At 35.0% G+C, this 20,412-nt stretch overlaps 1 protein-coding gene across 4 annotated transcripts in view; it reads left to right on the forward strand.

Moving 5' to 3' along the window:
• Nucleotides 1–20,161, forward strand: part of sli (slit guidance ligand) — a 91,127-nt gene extending 70,966 nt beyond the window's left edge. The window contains exons 1-31 of one of the 4 annotated variants that reach the window (XM_074138513.1): nucleotides 1,452–1,591; nucleotides 1,845–1,916; nucleotides 2,531–2,602; nucleotides 3,661–3,732; nucleotides 3,813–3,884; nucleotides 4,923–5,158; nucleotides 5,613–5,754; nucleotides 5,832–5,903; nucleotides 6,805–6,876; nucleotides 6,962–7,033; nucleotides 7,236–7,307; nucleotides 7,851–7,922; nucleotides 8,005–8,168; nucleotides 8,937–9,087; nucleotides 9,169–9,315; nucleotides 11,219–11,290; nucleotides 12,130–12,201; nucleotides 12,288–12,451; nucleotides 13,295–13,427; nucleotides 14,148–14,291; nucleotides 14,372–14,443; nucleotides 14,737–14,808; nucleotides 14,890–15,053; nucleotides 15,183–15,399; nucleotides 15,543–15,682; nucleotides 15,895–16,064; nucleotides 16,414–16,621; nucleotides 17,473–17,707; nucleotides 18,242–18,465; nucleotides 18,950–19,270; nucleotides 19,746–20,161. In XM_074138513.1, coding sequence (XP_073994614.1) covers nucleotides 2,583–2,602; nucleotides 3,661–3,732; nucleotides 3,813–3,884; nucleotides 4,923–5,158; nucleotides 5,613–5,754; nucleotides 5,832–5,903; nucleotides 6,805–6,876; nucleotides 6,962–7,033; nucleotides 7,236–7,307; nucleotides 7,851–7,922; nucleotides 8,005–8,168; nucleotides 8,937–9,087; nucleotides 9,169–9,315; nucleotides 11,219–11,290; nucleotides 12,130–12,201; nucleotides 12,288–12,451; nucleotides 13,295–13,427; nucleotides 14,148–14,291; nucleotides 14,372–14,443; nucleotides 14,737–14,808; nucleotides 14,890–15,053; nucleotides 15,183–15,399; nucleotides 15,543–15,682; nucleotides 15,895–16,064; nucleotides 16,414–16,621; nucleotides 17,473–17,707; nucleotides 18,242–18,465; nucleotides 18,950–19,270; nucleotides 19,746–19,972 — 3,999 coding nt within the window. In that variant the 5' untranslated portion in view covers nucleotides 1,452–1,591; nucleotides 1,845–1,916; nucleotides 2,531–2,582 and the 3' untranslated portion in view covers nucleotides 19,973–20,161. Of the gene's footprint in view, nucleotides 1–1,451; nucleotides 1,592–1,844; nucleotides 1,917–2,530; nucleotides 2,603–3,660; nucleotides 3,733–3,812; nucleotides 3,885–4,922; nucleotides 5,159–5,612; nucleotides 5,755–5,831; nucleotides 5,904–6,804; nucleotides 6,877–6,961; nucleotides 7,034–7,235; nucleotides 7,308–7,850; nucleotides 7,923–8,004; nucleotides 8,169–8,936; nucleotides 9,088–9,168; nucleotides 9,316–11,218; nucleotides 11,291–12,129; nucleotides 12,202–12,287; nucleotides 12,452–13,294; nucleotides 13,428–14,147; nucleotides 14,292–14,371; nucleotides 14,444–14,736; nucleotides 14,809–14,889; nucleotides 15,054–15,182; nucleotides 15,400–15,542; nucleotides 15,683–15,894; nucleotides 16,065–16,413; nucleotides 16,622–17,472; nucleotides 17,708–18,241; nucleotides 18,466–18,949; nucleotides 19,271–19,745 lie in introns of those variants that run through there. The other 3 variants (XM_074138510.1, XM_074138511.1, XM_074138512.1) reach the window with 3 other exon arrangements.
• The last annotated feature ends 251 nt before the right edge of the window (nucleotides 20,162–20,412 follow it).

Here is a 20,412-nt window from a genome sequence, read left to right on the forward strand (position 1 = left end):
GAATTAAGAATATTTTCTGGAACGTGCCATTACTGGTGTCGAGTCTTGGGTGTTTGAGTACGACCCAGAAACCAAGCGCCAGAGCATGGAGTGGCACACTTCAACCTCTCCAAGGCCCAAAAAAGCAAGGATGGCGAAGTCGAAGATCAAATGCATGCTGATTTGTTTTTTCGATATCCACGGAATCGTCCACAAAGAGTTTCTACCTCAAGGTCAAACGGTCAATCAAACACTTTTACCGAGAGGTTGTTGAAAAACTTCGAAACAGGGTCATTCGTGTGAGACCAAACATCAAGAACAAGTGGGTGTTGCATCACGATAATGCTTCTTGTCAGACAGCAATTTCAATAAAATAGTTTTTGGCCAGTAAAAAACATTCTTGTGGCTCTTCAGCCTCCCTTATTCGCCTGACTTGGGTCCTTGTGACTTTTTTCTCTTCCCGAAGTTGAAAAATCACCTCAAGGGAACTCATTTTGAGACAGTCGAAAACATTCAAACGGCTGTAACCGACCAGCTGAAGGCTTTTCCAGTATCGGAGTTCGAGCACTGTTATGAGGAGTGGAAGAAACGAATCCAGCGCTGTGTGGCTTCAGAAGGAAGTTATTTTGAAGGTGACAATATAGAATTGTAATTCTTTTTGAATAATTTTTTTTTAAAAAATCAGTCTCATTACTTAATTTACAGACCTCGTATATTTCACTTTAAAACCATTAGGATTCTATTCTAACGTGAATACCAAGCTTAAAATGAATAAAATCAACTCTTAAAACAAAGAAAAAGTGAGAAAATCAATTACTCAAGTCTTTTATTTTAAATGTTGAAAATAAAATAAGTTCTTCTCGAGGGAGAGAGAAATTTGAATAAAATAATTAATGAAACGGGGGGGCCCTGAAATTAAAAAGTATCAATACAGTAAAAGAAATCCCCTAAAGATTACTCTGAAGACGAAACCTCTGGGTGATGAAATACAGAAAAAGTTATTCATAAAAGAAATGAGACTAAGAAAAAAATCTTTGGGTTATATCTTAAAACTTATTGCACAACTTCGTTTCATAAAAATGGTTATAACTGCTTGAGATTTAGAGCTAAAGCAAATTAAATTAATCCAATTGAAAAAACATGAAATTTCCCATTACAGTGCCTTTTAGAGGAGGGATTAGCTTTTCAGATGAACGGTTTGGTTAGTGCGTTCGGCTCCTATCCGGAGATTCCTCGTGCAAGTTCAGCCTTCACTTTGATGATCTTTCTCTCTCTAGGAGCTTATTTACTATTCCCTGTTCACAGAAATGTGACTGTTTCGTGAGAAAACTGTGTGTGTGAGGCCTTTAGTGTAACAAAAAATAATAATTGTGTAATTATTGTATTTCTAACCTTTTATCATTTAACACCTTTTTGAATGCCAAAACCTTACCAGTTTTTAATTTTAACCTCTAAAATGATCTTAACAATTATCAAAAACAAAAAATAATAATCTTAAGAACAGTTGAATGTCTAGTGATAGGTGCACTTACGTTTGCTTTAGATCAAACTCTAAACCATTTTTGTGAAATAAGAAGTCATGAAAATCCCTCGATGAAGATTAAGATACTAGGTAGTATCTAAGGATATCAGTTATTTTAAATGATAAACTTGTATGTTTCAAATGAGATGTAGAACGTTCTGTTAAAGATTTTTCCAGTTCAATCTGCTACATCCTTTATTTTTTGCAGTGAAATTATTTGTTCACCTAGTTTTTTTTAAATACTTTGTTTTAAGTTTATTCTATATTTAAATAATAATTTGTATACTTAGAATTGCATTGTAAGCTGGAAGCATGTTTGAAGCACGCGGCATGTCTGTTGCAGAAATCTTATCGGCAATCAGATTCAGATAATTGAGAAAGGAGCTTTCCAGAATTTGGCCGCCCTTGAAAGATTGTAAGTAAGCATATCATCTGATTTCAATTGTATGTTTCTTTTGTTTGAGGGAGCTTTATATTAGTCGCGATGAAATTTTGAAGGGAATTTGTTGGGTTTTAACAAAAGTCAGTTTTCTCTGTACTTTACTCTGAACAGAGTCAACAAAACTTGATACCAATTAAAACACAATCAAAAAAATCAATAATCTTTACTACAATGGTACCTCTTTAACTTCCACTACTTCTATCTGGTGTTCTAAGATCTTATTGGCGAACAAATCACTCTACAAAAGCTTTAAATTAATGTATTCCTTTTATTGTTCATCTGAAGAAAGACCAACGTCATAATTACTGCATGCTATAATTCTCTTGGTTGGTTGTACTGTGAAAACAAAATAAAATATTTCTTACATGTAAAGTTTTCACTTGTTGTTCCCGATGTTGCTCCTAACCGGACTCACTTATTGTCATGTTAAGTACATTCACATGTACTAAATCTCTGTATGGTCTGGTGGTCACCTGATTGGTGGTGCAACACAAATCAACACATTACACTAACTTAGGAGATTCTACCTAGTTTTGCGTTAGTTGTCAATACTAATTAAATTTAACTGGTTTACTTTATGTTGGCAGGAGACTGAACGAGAACAAGCTGCGAGAACTGCCAGATCTACTCTTCGGCAATATGCCGCTCTTAATTCGTCTGTAAGTAGTCTAGACTGCGTTGTTTACTAATTCAGATTAAGTGTGAAAAGAAAACGGACTGCCAAAATTATAGTTAGTCTACCATCTATAGCATTTTTCAATTAAATTCATACTTTTTATGAATGTTTTGTTATTGAACCAATATTTTCACACTGTACAAGCCAGCAAGTAGGTGATGAAAAAGTACGATACTATGCTGTAAAATTAAATTTCATCGTCCAGAAGTACTCTTACACTGAACGGAATTTTAGGAATAGCTTAAACGAATCGCGAGTTGTGGGTATGCTTACATTTTGTATTCTGTAAACTTGTTCTGATTTCTTTAAGAGTACCACTTTGTGGTATTCTCCCAAATTCTTTGCGCCAGCCATGTTGAAAATCTCTCGTTTCCAGACTTTTCTCTCTTCCTGAAAGTGTTGGAAAAGGATATAACCTTCCTCTGTTGGATATGGGGTTGTATTGCCTTCAGAGATTGATTGAAAAACCGCTTTCAACTGAATCTTCATTAAATTGCTTAAGGTTTCAGGGAGAATTCGCCCGTCTTCATGATTTTATCTGTTTCTTTTTTTTTTTAAATCTAAGCCCAACATAAATCACCCTTACACAAATCCTAGAGCCATTGTTTGTGCCATTATTTCAATCGTACTTAGTTCTGTACCAGAGTGTACAGTTAAAATTAGGAGATTTTAACATTGCTTGAATTTGACTAAAAACTCTTTTAAGGGATTTGCACTTTCAGTCAACTGAAATGTTGTCTCGTTAAGAGCTATCTGCATCACTAATAAAGTGTATAAACTAAGTCACCAAAACCGCATTCTGCACTAGCGTACCCTGGGACATTCTTTTAGCTTTAGTATCGATTTGATCATGAAATATGTTAATATGATGGAAAATATTAAATTACTTGAACCAAAAAAAAAATGATAATAAGAATCTCAGTGATCCAATGATGCTAAATAACTGTAACATAACTAGTGGAAATCGCTGGGATGATCTTTCTGGACCAGAATAAACTAAATTTTAAAACTAGAATTAATAACATCCGTATATCTGTACAGGGATCTAAGTCACAACCACCTGCACGTAATTGGCAAGAAATCGTTGCGAGGCATACCTTCTTTGAAGTCTCTGTAAGTGCAAACCTTTTGAACTACGTGATAATGGATTTGAAGAAATAGTTTAATATGTTGGGGAACTTCTTTTGTTTCAGTCAACTAGACAATAACATGCTGACTTGTGTGGACGAGCAAGCAATTAAAAATCTTAGAGAACTGGAAGTTTTGTGAGTATTCCACAAAATATATTAATGTAGTTTGTTTAAAAAAAAAAAAAAAATTGTACGTCACATTTTAAATATTAATAAATAGCGTAATATATTAATCTTTACTGCGTAGAGTTTCTCTTTAAATATTTTGCCCTATTTCAGTATTGTGGAACATGTTTATTCAATCATGAGTATCTTAGATGAATTAGTAATTTTAGGTTATACTGAATAAAATTGTACAGCAAGCGTGGGAAATGTGAAATCGAAGGACAAAATGTCCCTAAGCTCAGCTATAAACTGTGCGGCGTAGGTTTCAAACATATAATATTAATGATACAACCTAAGTGAGCAAGACAAGTTTAGGGCATCACGTAAATCACGTAGATTAATTTTCCGGGAAGCTTTCGATACAAGTTGAAGTGTAAGTCAAGCCCACTTGCTACAGAACTGTAACGAGTAAAGACTAGCGGCTATCTTTATCTGGGAAAGGTAACAGAGTAAAATAATGCATAAACTTAACCTCAAATGCCACTAAAATAGATTCTTATCAACTACTCCTTAAAAAAAGACCACCTTTTACCCTAAATTCGCCAAAGTTAAAACTGATAAATGGAACTAAAGTGGGATTGAATAGTTGGCGGATGGATACCTTAAAATGGTCAATCACCAATAACAAAACAAAAAGAGTTTAATTTAAAAAAGGTATTTAAAAAAAAATAGTTTCAATTGGAAACAGGTCATTAAAAAAATCCCCAATTAGCTTCTTCTATTTTTTAGTTAAAAATGGTGTTAAACACTAGCAAGGACAATACAGCTTTGACAAGTCTTTCAAGTTCCTTGGTCCGGAGAAGATATGAGATATGACTCTTCTGAGATTTGATATCTCGGTAAGCCCAGGACACTTGGCTGCTTACTGATTACATTGTATACTAAAATTTTAATTTATTTGTATGCATTTACCTAATTTTGTGCTATGGTATAATTTAGTTGCACACATGGAATAACTTAAGACTACTTTTTTTCTATAATGGCTCATCAATTTGTTCTGTTTTCCAGGACTCTGAACAACAACAACTTGACTAGTCTACCGCCTAATCTGTTTGAGGATATGTTCCGGCTGCGTAGTCTCAGACTATCTGAAAATAAATTGGCCTGCGATTGTCATTTAATTTGGCTAGCCCGCTGGTTACGCAAGTATCCAAGACTGGCACCTTACACCAGGTGTTTTTCTCCAAATCAACTCAAAGGACACAACGTAGCTGATCTGCATGAACAAGAATTTAAATGCTCCGGTAAGTCTGAAAGTAAAGTAACATCTTAAGACTTATATTCAGATCAACAACTTAAAAGAAATGCCCACCTGCGCAATACCAAGTAATAACAAAAGCATTAATAGAATTATAAGTTAAGAGAAAATCGTTAAACCAGAACTGTGATCACGATTGAGATCTTACTTTTGCAGGAAAGAGCTGGATGAATTTTCTTAAATCTTCTGTTGTTATTTCGTATCTTACTGGTTCAAAACCCTTTAGGACTTGAGCTGAAAATTCAGTCAAACATATAAAGAGTTTATTGTCTAATTGCCCATCCTAATCTCCGAAAAAGGACTGAAAGAAACTTAAGTGATAAATCAATAAACGAAAAGTATTAGAGACAGCAATTAAACCGATCTCTGAAATAACCAAAGTGATCCTTTATTTAATATCTGCGCCCGATAATAGTTTAATTTTTTGTTTTTTTGTGAAGGACTTGTTGAACGAGGAGTAGGAGAATGCCAATCAGAACCAAGCTGTCCCCATCAGTGTAGATGTGCCGAAGGCATCGTCGATTGTCGTGAGAAAGCGCTGACAACGATACCTTATCATCTGCCTGAGTCAATCACAGAACTGTGAGTAAAATGTGTTTTAGAGTTTATCAAAGTGAAATTTACTTAATTTTGTTTCTACCATTCTGATATTTTTATAGACGTTTAGAACAAAATTTCATCACAGAAGTTCCTTCCAAGGGATTTTCAACCTACAAACGTCTAAGAAGGATGTAAGTTGACAAAGCTACTGTACTTAAATTTAAACTTAGATAGCTTATGTAGTCTCAGTACGTTAGAAAAAGCTTTATATTATTATTACATTAAGGGAAAGGATGCACTTAAAACAAAACAAAAACTGAATAATTTGAGATTATGGCTAATAGGTTTTGCAATTAAAAGTATTACAAACATTTAATTTCGTGAATATCAAGTGTTAATGAATTTGTATGAAGTCGTCCATCACGGCCAGCTCTACTCCTCTCACTTCTTGTCCGAAATTTCATCTCATCTTCTGCTTTCATTGTTTGTATACACCGCACTTCTGATCCTGATTTAGTAGGACAGTGCTTTCACCATAGAAGATTGACTCCGTGGTGAAATTTAGACAGTTTTTTTAGGGAACAGTCCATGGACTGTCATGACTAACGTTTCCATCTGTTGAAAATTTGGGGATATACAATTTTATTTTTGCTGTTAATAATCAGGACCCATGCCTGCGTCAAGAACATACGATCTTCCGAATCCGCCACCTCTCTTCTTCTTTACCTTGCATCTTCTCTATTCTTTTTGTTTTCACTTTTCGCATTCACTGGTTCTTACTACGGTTATTCAATCCAACCACTGCCGATTCAATAACAGGTAGAGTACTGTCCGATCGACTATCTTTAAAACCTAATCCCTCGTTTGCTAACTGGGTTTCAATTAAAAAAAAAAAAGTAGTCACTTTTTGAATAATATTTCTGCGGCAATAATAAGAATGATTAAAATCTGTTGAGAAGCAGCTGGAAAAAGTCACTCAAATAAGATAGATTTCTAATTGCATTAGACTAAGTGCATCCATTTCAATAATGCAGGAGAGATTTCGACAGTAGATTATATAACACAGCCAAATTCAGCCATCTTTTGTTTCAGAGATTTGAGTAAGAATGCCATATCCAAATTAGCGGTTGACGCATTTTCCGGATTGAAATCCCTTACATCATTGTATGTAATTGTTACTAATTGACTATATAACTACTTTCGTATATTTGTATGTAATTCTTATTTTTGATTAAAAGTATTATTACAGAGTACTTTACGGAAACAAGATCAAGGAACTTCCGGGAGGCGTGTTCCATGGATTATCCTCGCTGCAGTTGCTGTAAGTCTCGCCATGATTTCTTGCTTTAGGTATAGATTAAGAAAGTGGCTCTAGAATGTGAAGTAAACTTTTGGTAAGTCTAAGAAAGCATCCGAAATTTTCACCCGATTGCTCGGCTAGGCCAAAATTTAGAAAAATAAATTTATAATTTCTTTAATTCTCTGCCTTTATAAAGAAAAAGTAAAATTTTTATTTGTTTCAGATTGTTAAACGCTAACGAAATTTCCTGCATCAGAAAAGATTCATTTAGAGATCTGCACAGTTTAAATTTACTGTAAGTTCTTTGGTTTTAGTCTTAGAGTACCGTCTTAGAATTTATTTGAACCTCTCGAATTAAGTTTAATAAAAAAATACTTTAAGCTTAATTAAAATAAAGATGACTGATTAAGAAGTTCCGTGTTCTAAAAACTAATTTTAAGACCGTCTTTAAAAAAAAAACATTCCCAAACGTCTGATGTCCATAAACGCATCTTAGCACTGCTCCCAGCAACACCACACATTAAATATCCTTTTCAAATATTTCTGTTGTCTCCTTCTTTTATACAATTCTACCAACTGATTAAGCAGAGACGAACTGCAACCAGAATGGCGCGAACAGCTGCAAATGCAAACTTATATTCGGGAACCATACACTCCTGATGGATCATACTCTCATGTAGCACGTCTCTTGATCATACTAGCCACTGTCGAGAGCACACAACTGTGCTGAAGCGCGTTCATTGTATAGAGAAAGAGGAGTTTAAAGACCTTTACATTACAAATCAGTTTTCACTACATAAAAGACGAATAGAATATTTTTTTATTATTATATTTTCAGTTCGCTCTATGATAACAACATACAGTCGTTGGCCAACGGTACTTTTGATTCTATGAAGAATATCCAGACTTTGTAAGTTTAATACTTCTTTGTAATCGTAGGTAACTATTAGAATTTAAAGACTTAGTTGTTAAATCATTATTTATAATTTTAGACATCTTGGGCGCAATCCTTTCATCTGTGATTGCAATTTAAAGTGGCTGGCTGAATATTTACATAAAAATCCCATCGAAACTTCTGGAGCACGCTGTGATACGCCCAAACGAATGCAGCGCAGACGCATCGAAGCGCTCAGGGATGACAAATTTAAATGTAAGGGTAAGCAAAATAGTTGTGCCTTTAATATTAAATAAATTTTTGTTGCACTTAATAGGAAGAGTTATTAAAAGCATATGTTACTAAACATACGTTACAAATTGGTGAACTGGAGTTTTACATCAGATTCTTGTTTTTTGCACGCCAATATTTAATTTTTAAATGCAAAACATCTCTTTTTACTATTTACTTTTTTTCATGTTTTCACCGCGGTTTATATTTAGATGCTTGTGTTCCAGTTCACCATTAAAATTTACTAAAAGCACAGACTTCAAACCTATTACTGATGAATGTTTTAAGCAGTTAGTTATTTTTAAGCAATGAGTTAATAACTTATTGCTCAAAATTAACAGAGATTGTGTGTGAGGAAGTTACTTCAAGTTTTGAAAATTATTACATTGTGTTTTTTTTAATTGGAGAAAGAAAATCACCGTCTTATGGACATTTAATGTTTTTCAGATTGATGTAATTAGGTTTGCTTTAGGATTGTTTCTGTAGTAAATAAAAGAATATTTTATTTTTTTAAAAAAGTTTTCAAATACTGACAAATTAAAAATTTAATTTGAAACCGGTGGAGATTTGATTATATTAAGAATTTATTGAAAAGCAAACAATGGTTTACTATACTAAGACAATTTTTCATTTTGAACTTTAAGTATGGCAAAAAGAGTCAGTCGTTCGAATTATAGGATTTTAAATTCGGTCTTTATTATCTGTGAATTCAATTCAAGTTTTTTTCGTGGACAGTAATTGTTTCTACGTTTGTTGTAGGTGTTGAGGAGTATCGCACTAGACATGCAGGCGATTGTCTAATAGATCGAGGCTGTCCTAACGGATGTACATGTGACGGTACGCTCATCGATTGTTCTGCAAGAGGACTAACGGACATACCCAAAGATATACCTATGTACACTACCGAGTTGTAGGTACATAAACCTTTTTAATTATTCTTATAGATATTACAATTAATCTGATCAAAGTTTCCAAAAACTTTTGTTTCTAGATTGTTGAATGACAATCAGATTAGCAAGATCAAATCTGACGGACTGTTTGGCAGGTTGCCGAATTTAATTAAGGTAGACCTACGAAGGAATCACATTACTGGTATCGAAGGCAATGCTTTTGAAGGATGTTACCATTTGACAGATCTGTAAGCATTATAAATTCTTTATTAAAGTTTTGATAGGGTGTACAAAAAAAAATGTCTTTTTAATTATTTTTTTTAATTTTGAAAAGCTATTTCTCTGCCAGCTGAAGGATTCTCGCACCCGCCATTTCTGGGATTTATAGGAAAAAAAAAAAATAGTATTAACTTCTGATATAGTTAATAAATTTCTCCCGCAGAAGAAAGTAAACCAAGGATTATTTTCCGAGGTTCGCGGCCCCTTCTGGATTCCTTTTGACGAATCTTTTGTAGAAATGCATGTTTTTATTATTTTATTTTATTAATGATTTAAGGCGCGTCAACATCTGAGGTTATTGGCGCGGATAGTGTTCTCTTGTTACAGACAATAATGTCCATCACCGGACAGTGAGCTGTAAGAAGTTCCTAGGAAAAGAAAATCTAAGAGTCAGCAGCTGGATTCGAACCCGGGACCTCCGCGTGGGAATCCAAAACGGTAGCCGAATAGCTAATCCCTTCCTTATTATTATTACTATTATTATTATTACTATTATTATTATTACTATTATTATTATTATTACTATTATTATTATTATTATTATTATTACTATTACTATTATTATTACCATTATTATTATTACTATTATTACTATTATTATTATTATTACTATTATTATTATTATTACTATTATTATTATTACTATTATTATTATTATTACTATTATTATTATTATTACTATTATTATTATTATTACTATTACTATTATTATTATTACCATTATTATTATTATTATTTCGCTTCACGAAGTATAGAAAGCGGATTGCAGGAGTGCAGCGTAGAGGCGCTTTGCGAGTGGCGTGCGCCTACCGCACGGTGTCTGAACCAGCGGTCATGTTGGTCGCGGGCACCATCCCAATCGACTTACTGGCAGTCGAGCGTAGGCGCCTTTATCTACGGAAAGCGGAGGTATTGCCAAAGGCCAGAAAAAAGCGCGAGGAACGTGCCCGGACGATGGATGATTGGCAGGAACGCTGGGATGCGGATGAGCGGGGACGCTGGACAGCGAGACTGATCCGAAATATCAAACCGTGGGTCGAGAGGCAACATGGGGAGGTAAACTATTACCTCACCCAGTTCCTGACGGGGCATGGGTACTTCCGAAAGTACCTCCATAGGATCGGAAAAGCAGAAGACCCTCAATGTACCCACTGCGAGGAATGTGTGGAGGAGGATGCCTACCATGTCTTTTTTGCCTGCAGTCGGTGGGGCGCGGAAAGAAGACGAGCGGCCGATGCAATAGGCGACTTTAGCCCAGATGACGTCACTCAAAGAATGCTCCGCGAGGAGAGAGGATGGGCAGCAGTGGCTGTGTTTGTTGAGGACGTCCTGAGAAAGAAGAAGTTCGTGGAGAGCACACACCCTCACCAGCAAGTGTCCCGTGCCACTTGAGAGGGAGAGAGAGTAGATGTGGCCTAAAGATGCGGAAGCCCGAAAGGGCAAATAGCGAAGGCCTTCCACGAAGTAATGTGGTAAACGGTTCCGTGGAAGGTTTAGCTAGGAGACGGGGAGGTTTTTAGTGGGTGTGAGTCCCACATCACCAGGACTGGCCCACCTGGTATCCATTAGATTTTACTCCCCGGGGAAAAAAAAAAAAATTATTATTATTATTATTATTAATTTCTAACGGCCTGTCGAGGTTTCTGTTCAAGTACCACATCCTGTATTTCCTTCTTACCTTTTTGTTTGAAGTTAGACGTAGTAGTCTACAGGAGCACTACCCAATCTAAAAATTAATATAATGGGGTTTTTGCAACTTTTAGACGCTTGTGGAAGGATTTAACTTCTGCATTTAAAAAATAAGTCATTATTATTTTTGTACTTCTTATTATTTAAGAATTATTGCTTAATGTAAATCTATTGTTGTTCCAGAATACTGGCAGAAAATCGTATTGCAGAAATACATAACAAAATGTTTGTTGGATTGTACAATTTAAAAGTATTGTAAGTCTGTTTGAATTTCTATTAACTTAAACTATTTAACTACGTGCATTTTTTGGCCTATTACATTTTCACCACTTCCATTATTGCAATTAGTTTTTTTCCTAGGTAAAAATTAACTTTTTGATTGGAAGAGATGATAATCGGAGGGTTCGTAGTTTGGTCAGTAAGCTGGTTCTGAAAATGCTCACAATTCAAACTCTCACTTCTGAATACCTTGTCAATCGACGTATGCTCCGTGCTCTGTCTTCTTGAAATAGTACATTTTTACGGTTTTAAAGGGTTAATTTTTTAGCAGAAAGGAAAAGTTTAACTGTTTATTCACCAGTTCAAAGTGAATTACGTTCTTCTAACTCCACTTTAATAAGCATGCACAAAATTTTATCAAATATTTCTTTTCGGAAGACGGAAATATCTATTTAATTATGCATTGCTTTGTTTTTCGTATTGTCAAAATGAACCCACTTTTCATTGGAAGTAATAATTTGTTGGATGAAACGAAAAAAATCGGGTTTTAAGAGTTTTACAGATGCCTGCTGGGGCGCAAATTGAAATGGAATGTGAACTTTTAAATCGTATAGATCTTTGCACAAGCATAATTAAAGTAAATTTAAAGAAAAAGGGGCAGCTATTAAGAAACTCACCCAATTGATAAGTAGTATAATGTTTTTAGTGAGAACAAGGCATAGATTTTAGTTACAAATAAACCCTTGTAAGTCTATGTAAGAGCTTAATATTATACCGAAAGAAAATGCAAAAATGGGAATCTCAGTATTATCAATTGTAATATTATTATTAATAACTCAGTTATTTTCTTAACCATAAAAATTTGGTACTTACAGATCATTATACAGCAATAAGATAACCTGCGTCATGCCCGGCTCTTTTGATTCATTAAATTCCTTGCATACTTTGTGAGTATTCATAAATGCTAATTTATCATTCTTATCAGTTTTCCACTATGTACTAGTTTGTGAGTGATTAAACTATTTTTTTACAGAAATCTTTTATCAAATCCATTTGTGTGTAATTGCCATTTGGGTTGGTTTTCCGAGTGGCTGCGCCGCAAGGAGCTGCTTGCGGGAAGCCCACGGTGTGCTCATCCTTCTAGACTCAACGATGTTCCTATCCATGAGATCCCACAACAGGAATTTAAATGCAACAGTGAGTATTTGTAGTTTTTAAGCTTCTTGTAAGATCTATTGCTTATTGTAAGATGTTCACATAGGAATTCGTTGTAAGTCCATTGGCAACGAATTAGTGATAAATTATTTTTTCATAGTTACACAAAATGATTATCGCTTTTTTATACATTAGAATCCTCTCCCCTCTCGTTCTACCCTGAATCTGCAATCTAACCGTTGACCTCATGTCTCTAAATTTTGATCGTTAAAACCACTTCTAATCACATATTACTATTCTTCGGTAGAAACACATAAGATACATTTTTTTAAGATAGGTGAGGATGGCGTGATAACATGTTTTTAGACCCTATCAGTTCTGTAGCAGGTACACAACTACTTAAGCTTTAAATTCGATTCGACAGTTTCCTTGAGAGCTTCATCAAAGTCACACTAAAATATGCCCTGAAGCTATTTGTCTTTATAATATCGAATCAGTACTATTCAAACTTGCGATACGATACCGGGCAGTAGGCTGCTCAAAGACATCTTCCCAGTGCACACAGAGCGCGGTGTATCTTTTACGGGGGCTGGAATTCTCTGGGAAGGGATTAGCCAGAAGTAGCGTACTGGATTTCTAAGAACTTCTTAATACTCAATGACTGGTGATGGATATTGTTGTCTATAACGAGAGAACGCTTCCCATCGGCGGGCATTGAACTGAAAAATAAAAGTAACATTGAAAATGGGCACCAATGATCTCAATGTTGACGCACCTTAAACTAAAAATAAATGACTAGTGGAAGTTGTACTTATACGTTATATCTACAAAAACACAACATAGTCACAACAAAAAATTTTATGTTTGATTTTTCTTTTTATTTAGGTGAAAATGACCAGGGTTGTCTGGGAGATAACTACTGTCCGCCCAAGTGCAATTGTGCAGGAACTGTAGTCAGATGCAGCCGAGCAAAGTTGACTGAAATACCGCGTGGGATTCCACCAGAAACTTCTGAACTGTAAGAGAACTTTATATAATAATGTAATTCTGGTTGAATATGTGTGGGGTGTGAGATTTAGGTTTCACAAATAAAAAATCTCAGAAAGTTCCCGTACTAATGATTTGGCAATTATTTCAAGGAAGTGGGGAGTGGATCTTCAATAAAAATTATTAAAATCGAGTTATACTCGATTTGTACCTAAGTTACTTTTGCACCTAAGTGTCGATCACTAATAATACTATTTAAAACATTTCCTCTGGAAGTTTGATTTTCTGATGGACTTTCTAGGATAATGTCACTTCATTCGGTTAACTGCCTGGTACTAAATTTTACAAATCCGTCGACCATACAATATCAAGATTACCTAAAAGTAATTTAATCCAATTTAGAGGAAAATTGGTAATCTGAAGTGCGATTTTACAGAAAAAGCTTCTGATTTTCTGGGAATTTCCCTGAAAGTGGCTTCAACGATTTTTATTGCACTAGTGCTATTTCTTTTCTAACACTGTGGCCAGATTTCCTGAGTTTAGTGGAGTAAGAATCCTTGGATTAGCCTCGTACACTCAAACCCCTTTTCATGTGAGCCCTCTGGCGCCTAAAGTTAATGGTCTAACGCTCCCAAGTCTTTTTGATCTAATGTATCTTCTGTTGCATACACATAGCGTTTAAGTTTTCGAACCAAACCTAACTGTCCCAAGCACATATTGAACCGGGGCTAATTAATTTACTTGCTTGCAGGTACTTAGACGTCAATGAGATCCAATCAATACAAGCCGACCGAATCAATCATCTGAGATATCTTACCAGGCTTGATCTGAGCAACAACCATCTGCTAATAATTTCGAATTTTACTTTTGTCAACCTCTCTAATTTGTCAACACTGTAAGATCTATTCCAGCAGAAATGATTTCAGTATCGAAAGCTCATTTAACTAGATTTTAATCTTGAAATAACTTTTTCAGTATCCTAAGCTACAACAAAATCCAGTGCATCGAGAGGGACGCCCTGGCTGGATTGAAAACTTTAAGAATTATGTGAGTGTTAGTTCAAAAATCTATACCGATTTGTAAATATATTATGTCAAAAAGATCAAACGCATGAAGCCCGACATCATATTTTGTTCAAGTGTTACTCCATATCATCTACTGAGGTTTCAATTCAAATCCCATAACGGAGAAATGCAACTTTACGTGAATGGATTTTTCATATTTTCAATACAAAAGCCTAAGATATACCTAAAATATTAACACCCTAAGATAATCTAAGTTGGTATTTATCAAGCTCTTATCTATAACTTCAGTATTCTTAGATCAACTTTTTGTCGCAGATCTTTGCATGGCAACAACATCTCCATGATCCCGGACGGTGTCTTCTCAGATCTGCATGCTATCTCACATCTGTACGTTGCCATTCTTTTTACTTTTTTACTCTACTTATCTTTATATTTTTTTATCATTATTCTAAATGAAGCAAATTTCAGAGCTCTAGGTTCGAATCCATTGTACTGTGACTGTAGCATGAAGTGGCTTGCCGAATGGGTAAAAGGTGATTACATAGAGCCTGGAATTGCTCGATGCGCTGAACCGGCGCCCTTAAAGGATAAACTCATTCTCACGACACCTTCATCCTTGTTCCAGTGTAAAGGTACGTCCCAATTTTTTAACTTAAGCGTGGGAAAATATTTCTTTACGAAGGCTCGCATCTTTCAAATAATTTCCTTGTGAATTTTCTAGAAATTGACAATTTCTAGACAGAATGGCAATTATTTTGCAGGTCGAGTGAGGAATGATATCTTGGCCAAGTGCAATGCGTGCTACACTAATCCTTGTTCGAATGAAGGAATCTGCGAGCCTCTCCCAGAAAGAAAGTATAAATGCCGCTGCACGCCTGGTTACCATGGCAACCACTGTCAGTACATGATAGACGCTTGTTATGGTAACCCTTGTAGAAATCAGGGTACCTGTCGGGTACTTGAGGAAGGTAGATTTAGGTTAGTCTATCTGTAATAATGTCCATGAAAAAATTTAAGCTGATTTTAAAGGAAGAGGATTTTATCTAAGTTTGTCTATTTTAATGTTTCATGTTGATTATAGAAGACTATTACTATTACTTATGTTTTGTGTATGTCGACAGTTGCAGTTGTGAGGCTGGCTTCACTGGTACACATTGTGAGATCAACATTAACGATTGTCTACAAAATAAGTGCGAGAACAATTCCACCTGCATAGATCTGGTGCAAGCGTACAAGTGTAAATGCCAATCTGGCTATATGGGTAAAATACACAAGACTTTATTATATTCATTTTAATTCAAATTTGTTGAATCAGAACTGCGCAATGAAAAAACTGATGAAGAAACACTGTTATAACCAACTGAAAGTGTTGTCTGATTAATGTAATTTGGTCAGCTTTACAACAGCTATAGCAGTAATACTGTTGTATTTGTCAGCTGACCTCGAAGTTGCTATTAATTTTCTTATTTATAGGTGAATATTGTGAGAAGAAGATCCAATACTGCACTAAGGAATTCAACCCTTGCAAGAATAACGGGCGCTGTGTGGACCATCTGACTCACTACACGTGTGACTGCGCGGCAGGCTTTTCTGGTGACAATTGTACCGTTAACATAGACGACTGCAAGAATAACATGTGTCAGGTAGAATATAGGCAGTTATCATACCTCGTCTAACAAAATATATTTTTTATTTTAGAATTGGATAGGGTTCAGCGTTCGTGTCCGGGGCTGATTTTCCAGTCTAACTTATTTAGGATGATTACTTTAATACAACTATGAGGCCTAATCTTAATTTAATTTATTTGGGATGATAGGTGTGAGAAATAGTGTTGTAATGTTGAAGAAATACAACATTTTCTTCGTTGTACTTTCATTATTTAATCTGAGCTCATTTTAATGAGGAAAATTTGTCATTTATAATTGTAATTAGTGCAGTAAGAGAAGGTCTTATGCTTTTCTCACCCCAGCTTTGATTTCGTTATGTTCACAGAACGGAGCAACCTGTGTGGATGGCATAAATGGATACACTTGTAAATGTGCAAATGATTTTGTTGGGAAGTTCTGTGAAATAGCACCCATGGTTGCAATGCTTTATCCGCAGACCTCGCCTTGTCAGCATCATGACTGTAAAAATGGTATCTGTTTCCAGCCGATGGGCTCAAACGACTATATTTGTAAATGTGCTCCAGGATTTTCAGGTAAAATTAAAGTGGAAAAGTGTTTAATTCTGTATCATTCCCAGAATTATGCCCCAAGCATAATATTTATAACCATATATTTTAAAAAATTTTTGCTTACCTAGTTCTAGATCTATAGTTTTTAATTCACAGCATTTAATGTATTCTTACGTATTAATTGTCACACTCTTATCGCTACCTGTGTAACGTGCTTGCTTTCTGAACTACTACGGACGTGACAAACTTCCGTAGTTTTCTCATTAAAATTAACAAATGGTTTGTTTACACGCCTATTAAGCTTACTGCAGGCTTTTTTCGGTGCCATAATTTCTTGCTATATTAAATTCATGCCATTATCATTGCACAATTTCTCATTTATACTCAAAGTTGACTACAACTTCCGACAATTAGACAAAGAAGAAATCTCAATAGGCGAACGCTAACACTTCAGTATCAGATATTTTTAAGGGTAGGCCATTAATGAATATGAACAGCAAAATGGAGAGCATGCTTTATAGCCGCCTAGCAGAGTAAAATATAGTTCGGTTGTAATCTACCTTCAAAATTAGTGACATTTTCGTAGATCCAACACACTCGCACACAGGCTTAATTTATTCGCAAATCTCTAGAGGAGTTTCATTGTTTTAAAGTTTATTATGAAACTGAAAGTTCCATTTTTTAAGAAGAGTTTTTCAATTTTTAGTAGACTCGGTCTCAATACAGACAACCATCTCTCTCAAATAAATGAGACAGTTACTGTAATTCTTGATTTAGTCCGCATGTCACAATTACAGCCAAGTTCATGTAACCTTTAAAACTTAAAAAAGGGACCTAAAAGAATTTAAAGCCAAGTTAAATATTTGACGTTACAGGCAAACAGTGTGAATACCTCATGAGTCTCACGTTCACAAGTAATTCCTCTTTTGTTGAAATGGAACCATTGAGGACCAAACCAGAAGCTAATGTGACCATGGTGTTCTCGACAAGTCAGGAAAACGGTGTGCTCATGTACGACGGCGAAAGGGAACATCTGGCCGTAGAACTGTTTAATGGCCGCATCCGGGTCAGCTATGACGTGGGCAACTATCCTGTGTCCACCATGTACAGGTAAATAGGTAATAAGACAATCAAGTAAACTCAAGGGAAAAAACTGTCATGTCCAATCAATTCTTTGCACATTTTTTGGTCCCATATATTGTTTAATTCTCTAAACTATAAATAATTATGAAGACGAATTATATTCTCATAAAAAGTTCGTTACGACTGTTACAATTCTTTATGGTAAAACTCATTTCTTATCTGTTCATCTTCTTACTTAATATTTTACTTATTATTTCTTTAGAATTAGCACTTAGCAACATTCTAGATTGGTTCAAACCATTTCATCAAATTGCCTTATTTCAGTAAACTGCTCAGTTAACGTTTAGGTTTTTTTGTAAATGAAAGTTTGTGGAGGTTCACACCAGATTCTTTTTACGAATTGGCTAGTCCAACGGGTTTCTTAGATTAAACTACATGTATTTAGGTCTATTGCTTCATTTCGAGAATAGTGATTTCAAGGGGATCTGTAAATTGCCGGAAGGTAAAGACATGTGATGGCTATGTCTAGTTGGTGTTGAATTGCCTTTTGTTTGTTTGCAGTTTTGAAATGGTGTCCGACGGAAAATATCACATCGTCGAACTGTTGGCGATCAAAAAGAACTTCACATTGCGAGTGGACCGTGGTCTCGCCAGGTCTATAATCAACGAGGGCAGCCAGGACTACCTGCGACTTACCTCACCACTGTACGTGGGTGGCGTACCGCCGGAAGCAGGACAGAATGCATTTACGCAATGGCATTTACGCAACATAACTAGTTTTAATGGTAAAATACATTCTTTAAAATACTGTATTGTAATGAAAAATGTATGCGTATTCTACCTTGAAGTTCAAAAATAGTTGTGTTTATCCACAAAAAGCTCCGGGCGCTAATAACCTCAGCTGTTGATGCGCCAAAAAAAACAAAAAAAAATAGTAATAATAATAATAATAATAGTAATAATAATAATAGTAATAATAATAATAGTAATAATAATAATAGTAATAATAATAATAGTAATAATAATAATAGTAATAATAATAATAGTAATAATAATAATAGTAATAATAATAATAGTAATAATAGTAATAATAATAAAATTCTGTTGTAACTTAATGACCGATACCTTTAGATAACAATCTTTAATAACCTTTAGTTTCCTTATGTTTTAAAGGGAAGTAGGATAGTTCTATCCTAATTGAACTTCAAGTACTTATGCAGTAACGAAAAGGCTTGTGAATGTTTCAACCAGTCTTTCTTTTAATTTCAGGTTGTTTGAAAGAATTATGGATAAATCACAAATTGGTGGATTTCACGAATGCTGAACGCCAGCATAAAGTTGGGCCAGGATGTGCACTATTCAATGAAGGAGACCAGGAAGATGAAATGATTGGCGAGGAGGTGCGCGACGAACATGGTCTTTCCAGAACTCACCACCACGACTTAGACGAGGAAGACGAGGAGGACATCCTGGACAGCGATCCTTGTTCCAGGAACAGCTGCAAGCATGGCAGCAAGTGTGTGCCTAAAAGTCAGTCTGAATACTCCTGTAAGTGTCTTCCTGGCTGGAGTGGAAAATACTGTGAACAAGGTAGGTCTGCTTAGTTCAGTGGGGAGATCTAATCTTAATTTTGTTACCTTATTCTTACTAAATAAGTTCAATAGACTGCAAAATCAATGCATTTATGTTTGATTTTCTCTAATACCATATTAAATTAGTCTTAAGAACGTCTAGTGTTTCTATTATTTCCGCCAAATGATGTAGCTGTAATTTTAGTGCTGAAAAATAGTTATCATAAACTAATGAAAAATTTTTTTGTTTTTCGAAAGATATTTTGTGAAGGCTCAACCTTGTAGCCTAATAGATAGCTATTACGGTGACAAGTTTTGTTGGAAAACACAAAGCGCTTTGCTCAATTCTAAGAAAAACTATAAACCCTTTATCTTGTACTTGTTTGTTGCTAGAGGTCCGCTGAACCTTTAAGTACCCTAACATAAATTATATTATAATATCGGCATTAAGAGAAACTTGTGTATTTAAATTTATTGGTTTATGAATGTTCCAGCTCCAACATGTCGCAAAGAGCAAACCCGTGAATTCTATTCAGAGAAAGGATGCCGTTCGCGAAAACCACTGAAATTGGCTAAATGCGAAGGAGGATGCGGTGGGGCCTGCTGTCGAGCTCGCAAAACAAAACGGCGCAAGGTGCGACTGGTTTGTCCAGATTCGACACGCTTCACCAAAGACATTGACGTTGTGCGCAAGTGTGCGTGTGTGAAGAAGTGTTACTGACAGTTTGTATTGTTACACTAGCGGCTCTCTCCCAAAAAATTTACACCACAACACACACATATACACACATACAACGTAAATTAAGTATTACCTCTGTAGATTTTATCAAAAAAATAAATTACAGAATTTTAAACTGTAATACCATGTTCTTAGCTACCTGTCTCAACTCTGAGAATCTACCAAATAATAACTCACAAATAACGAAGATTTCTGTTCGTATTTTTATTTCTGTTTTTATTTCTTATTTAAAAATATTTTAATATTTTTTTATTTTTGTCTATTTTATATATTTATGTAAATACATTTGTTATATATATATAAATATTATTTTTTATTGAAATAACTAAAAATATTAAGCTATTAACTTTAGTATAATTCATTCCGCGTCACATTACTACAACATAGTTTCTAACTTACGATACCACCATCTTTAAAACTTA

The sequence above is a fragment of the Rhodnius prolixus genome, unplaced genomic scaffold, assembly GCF_049639745.1.
Source record: "Rhodnius prolixus isolate KJV_2025 unplaced genomic scaffold, Rpr scaffold_11, whole genome shotgun sequence".
Classification (NCBI taxonomy): domain Eukaryota; kingdom Metazoa; phylum Arthropoda; class Insecta; order Hemiptera; family Reduviidae; genus Rhodnius; species Rhodnius prolixus.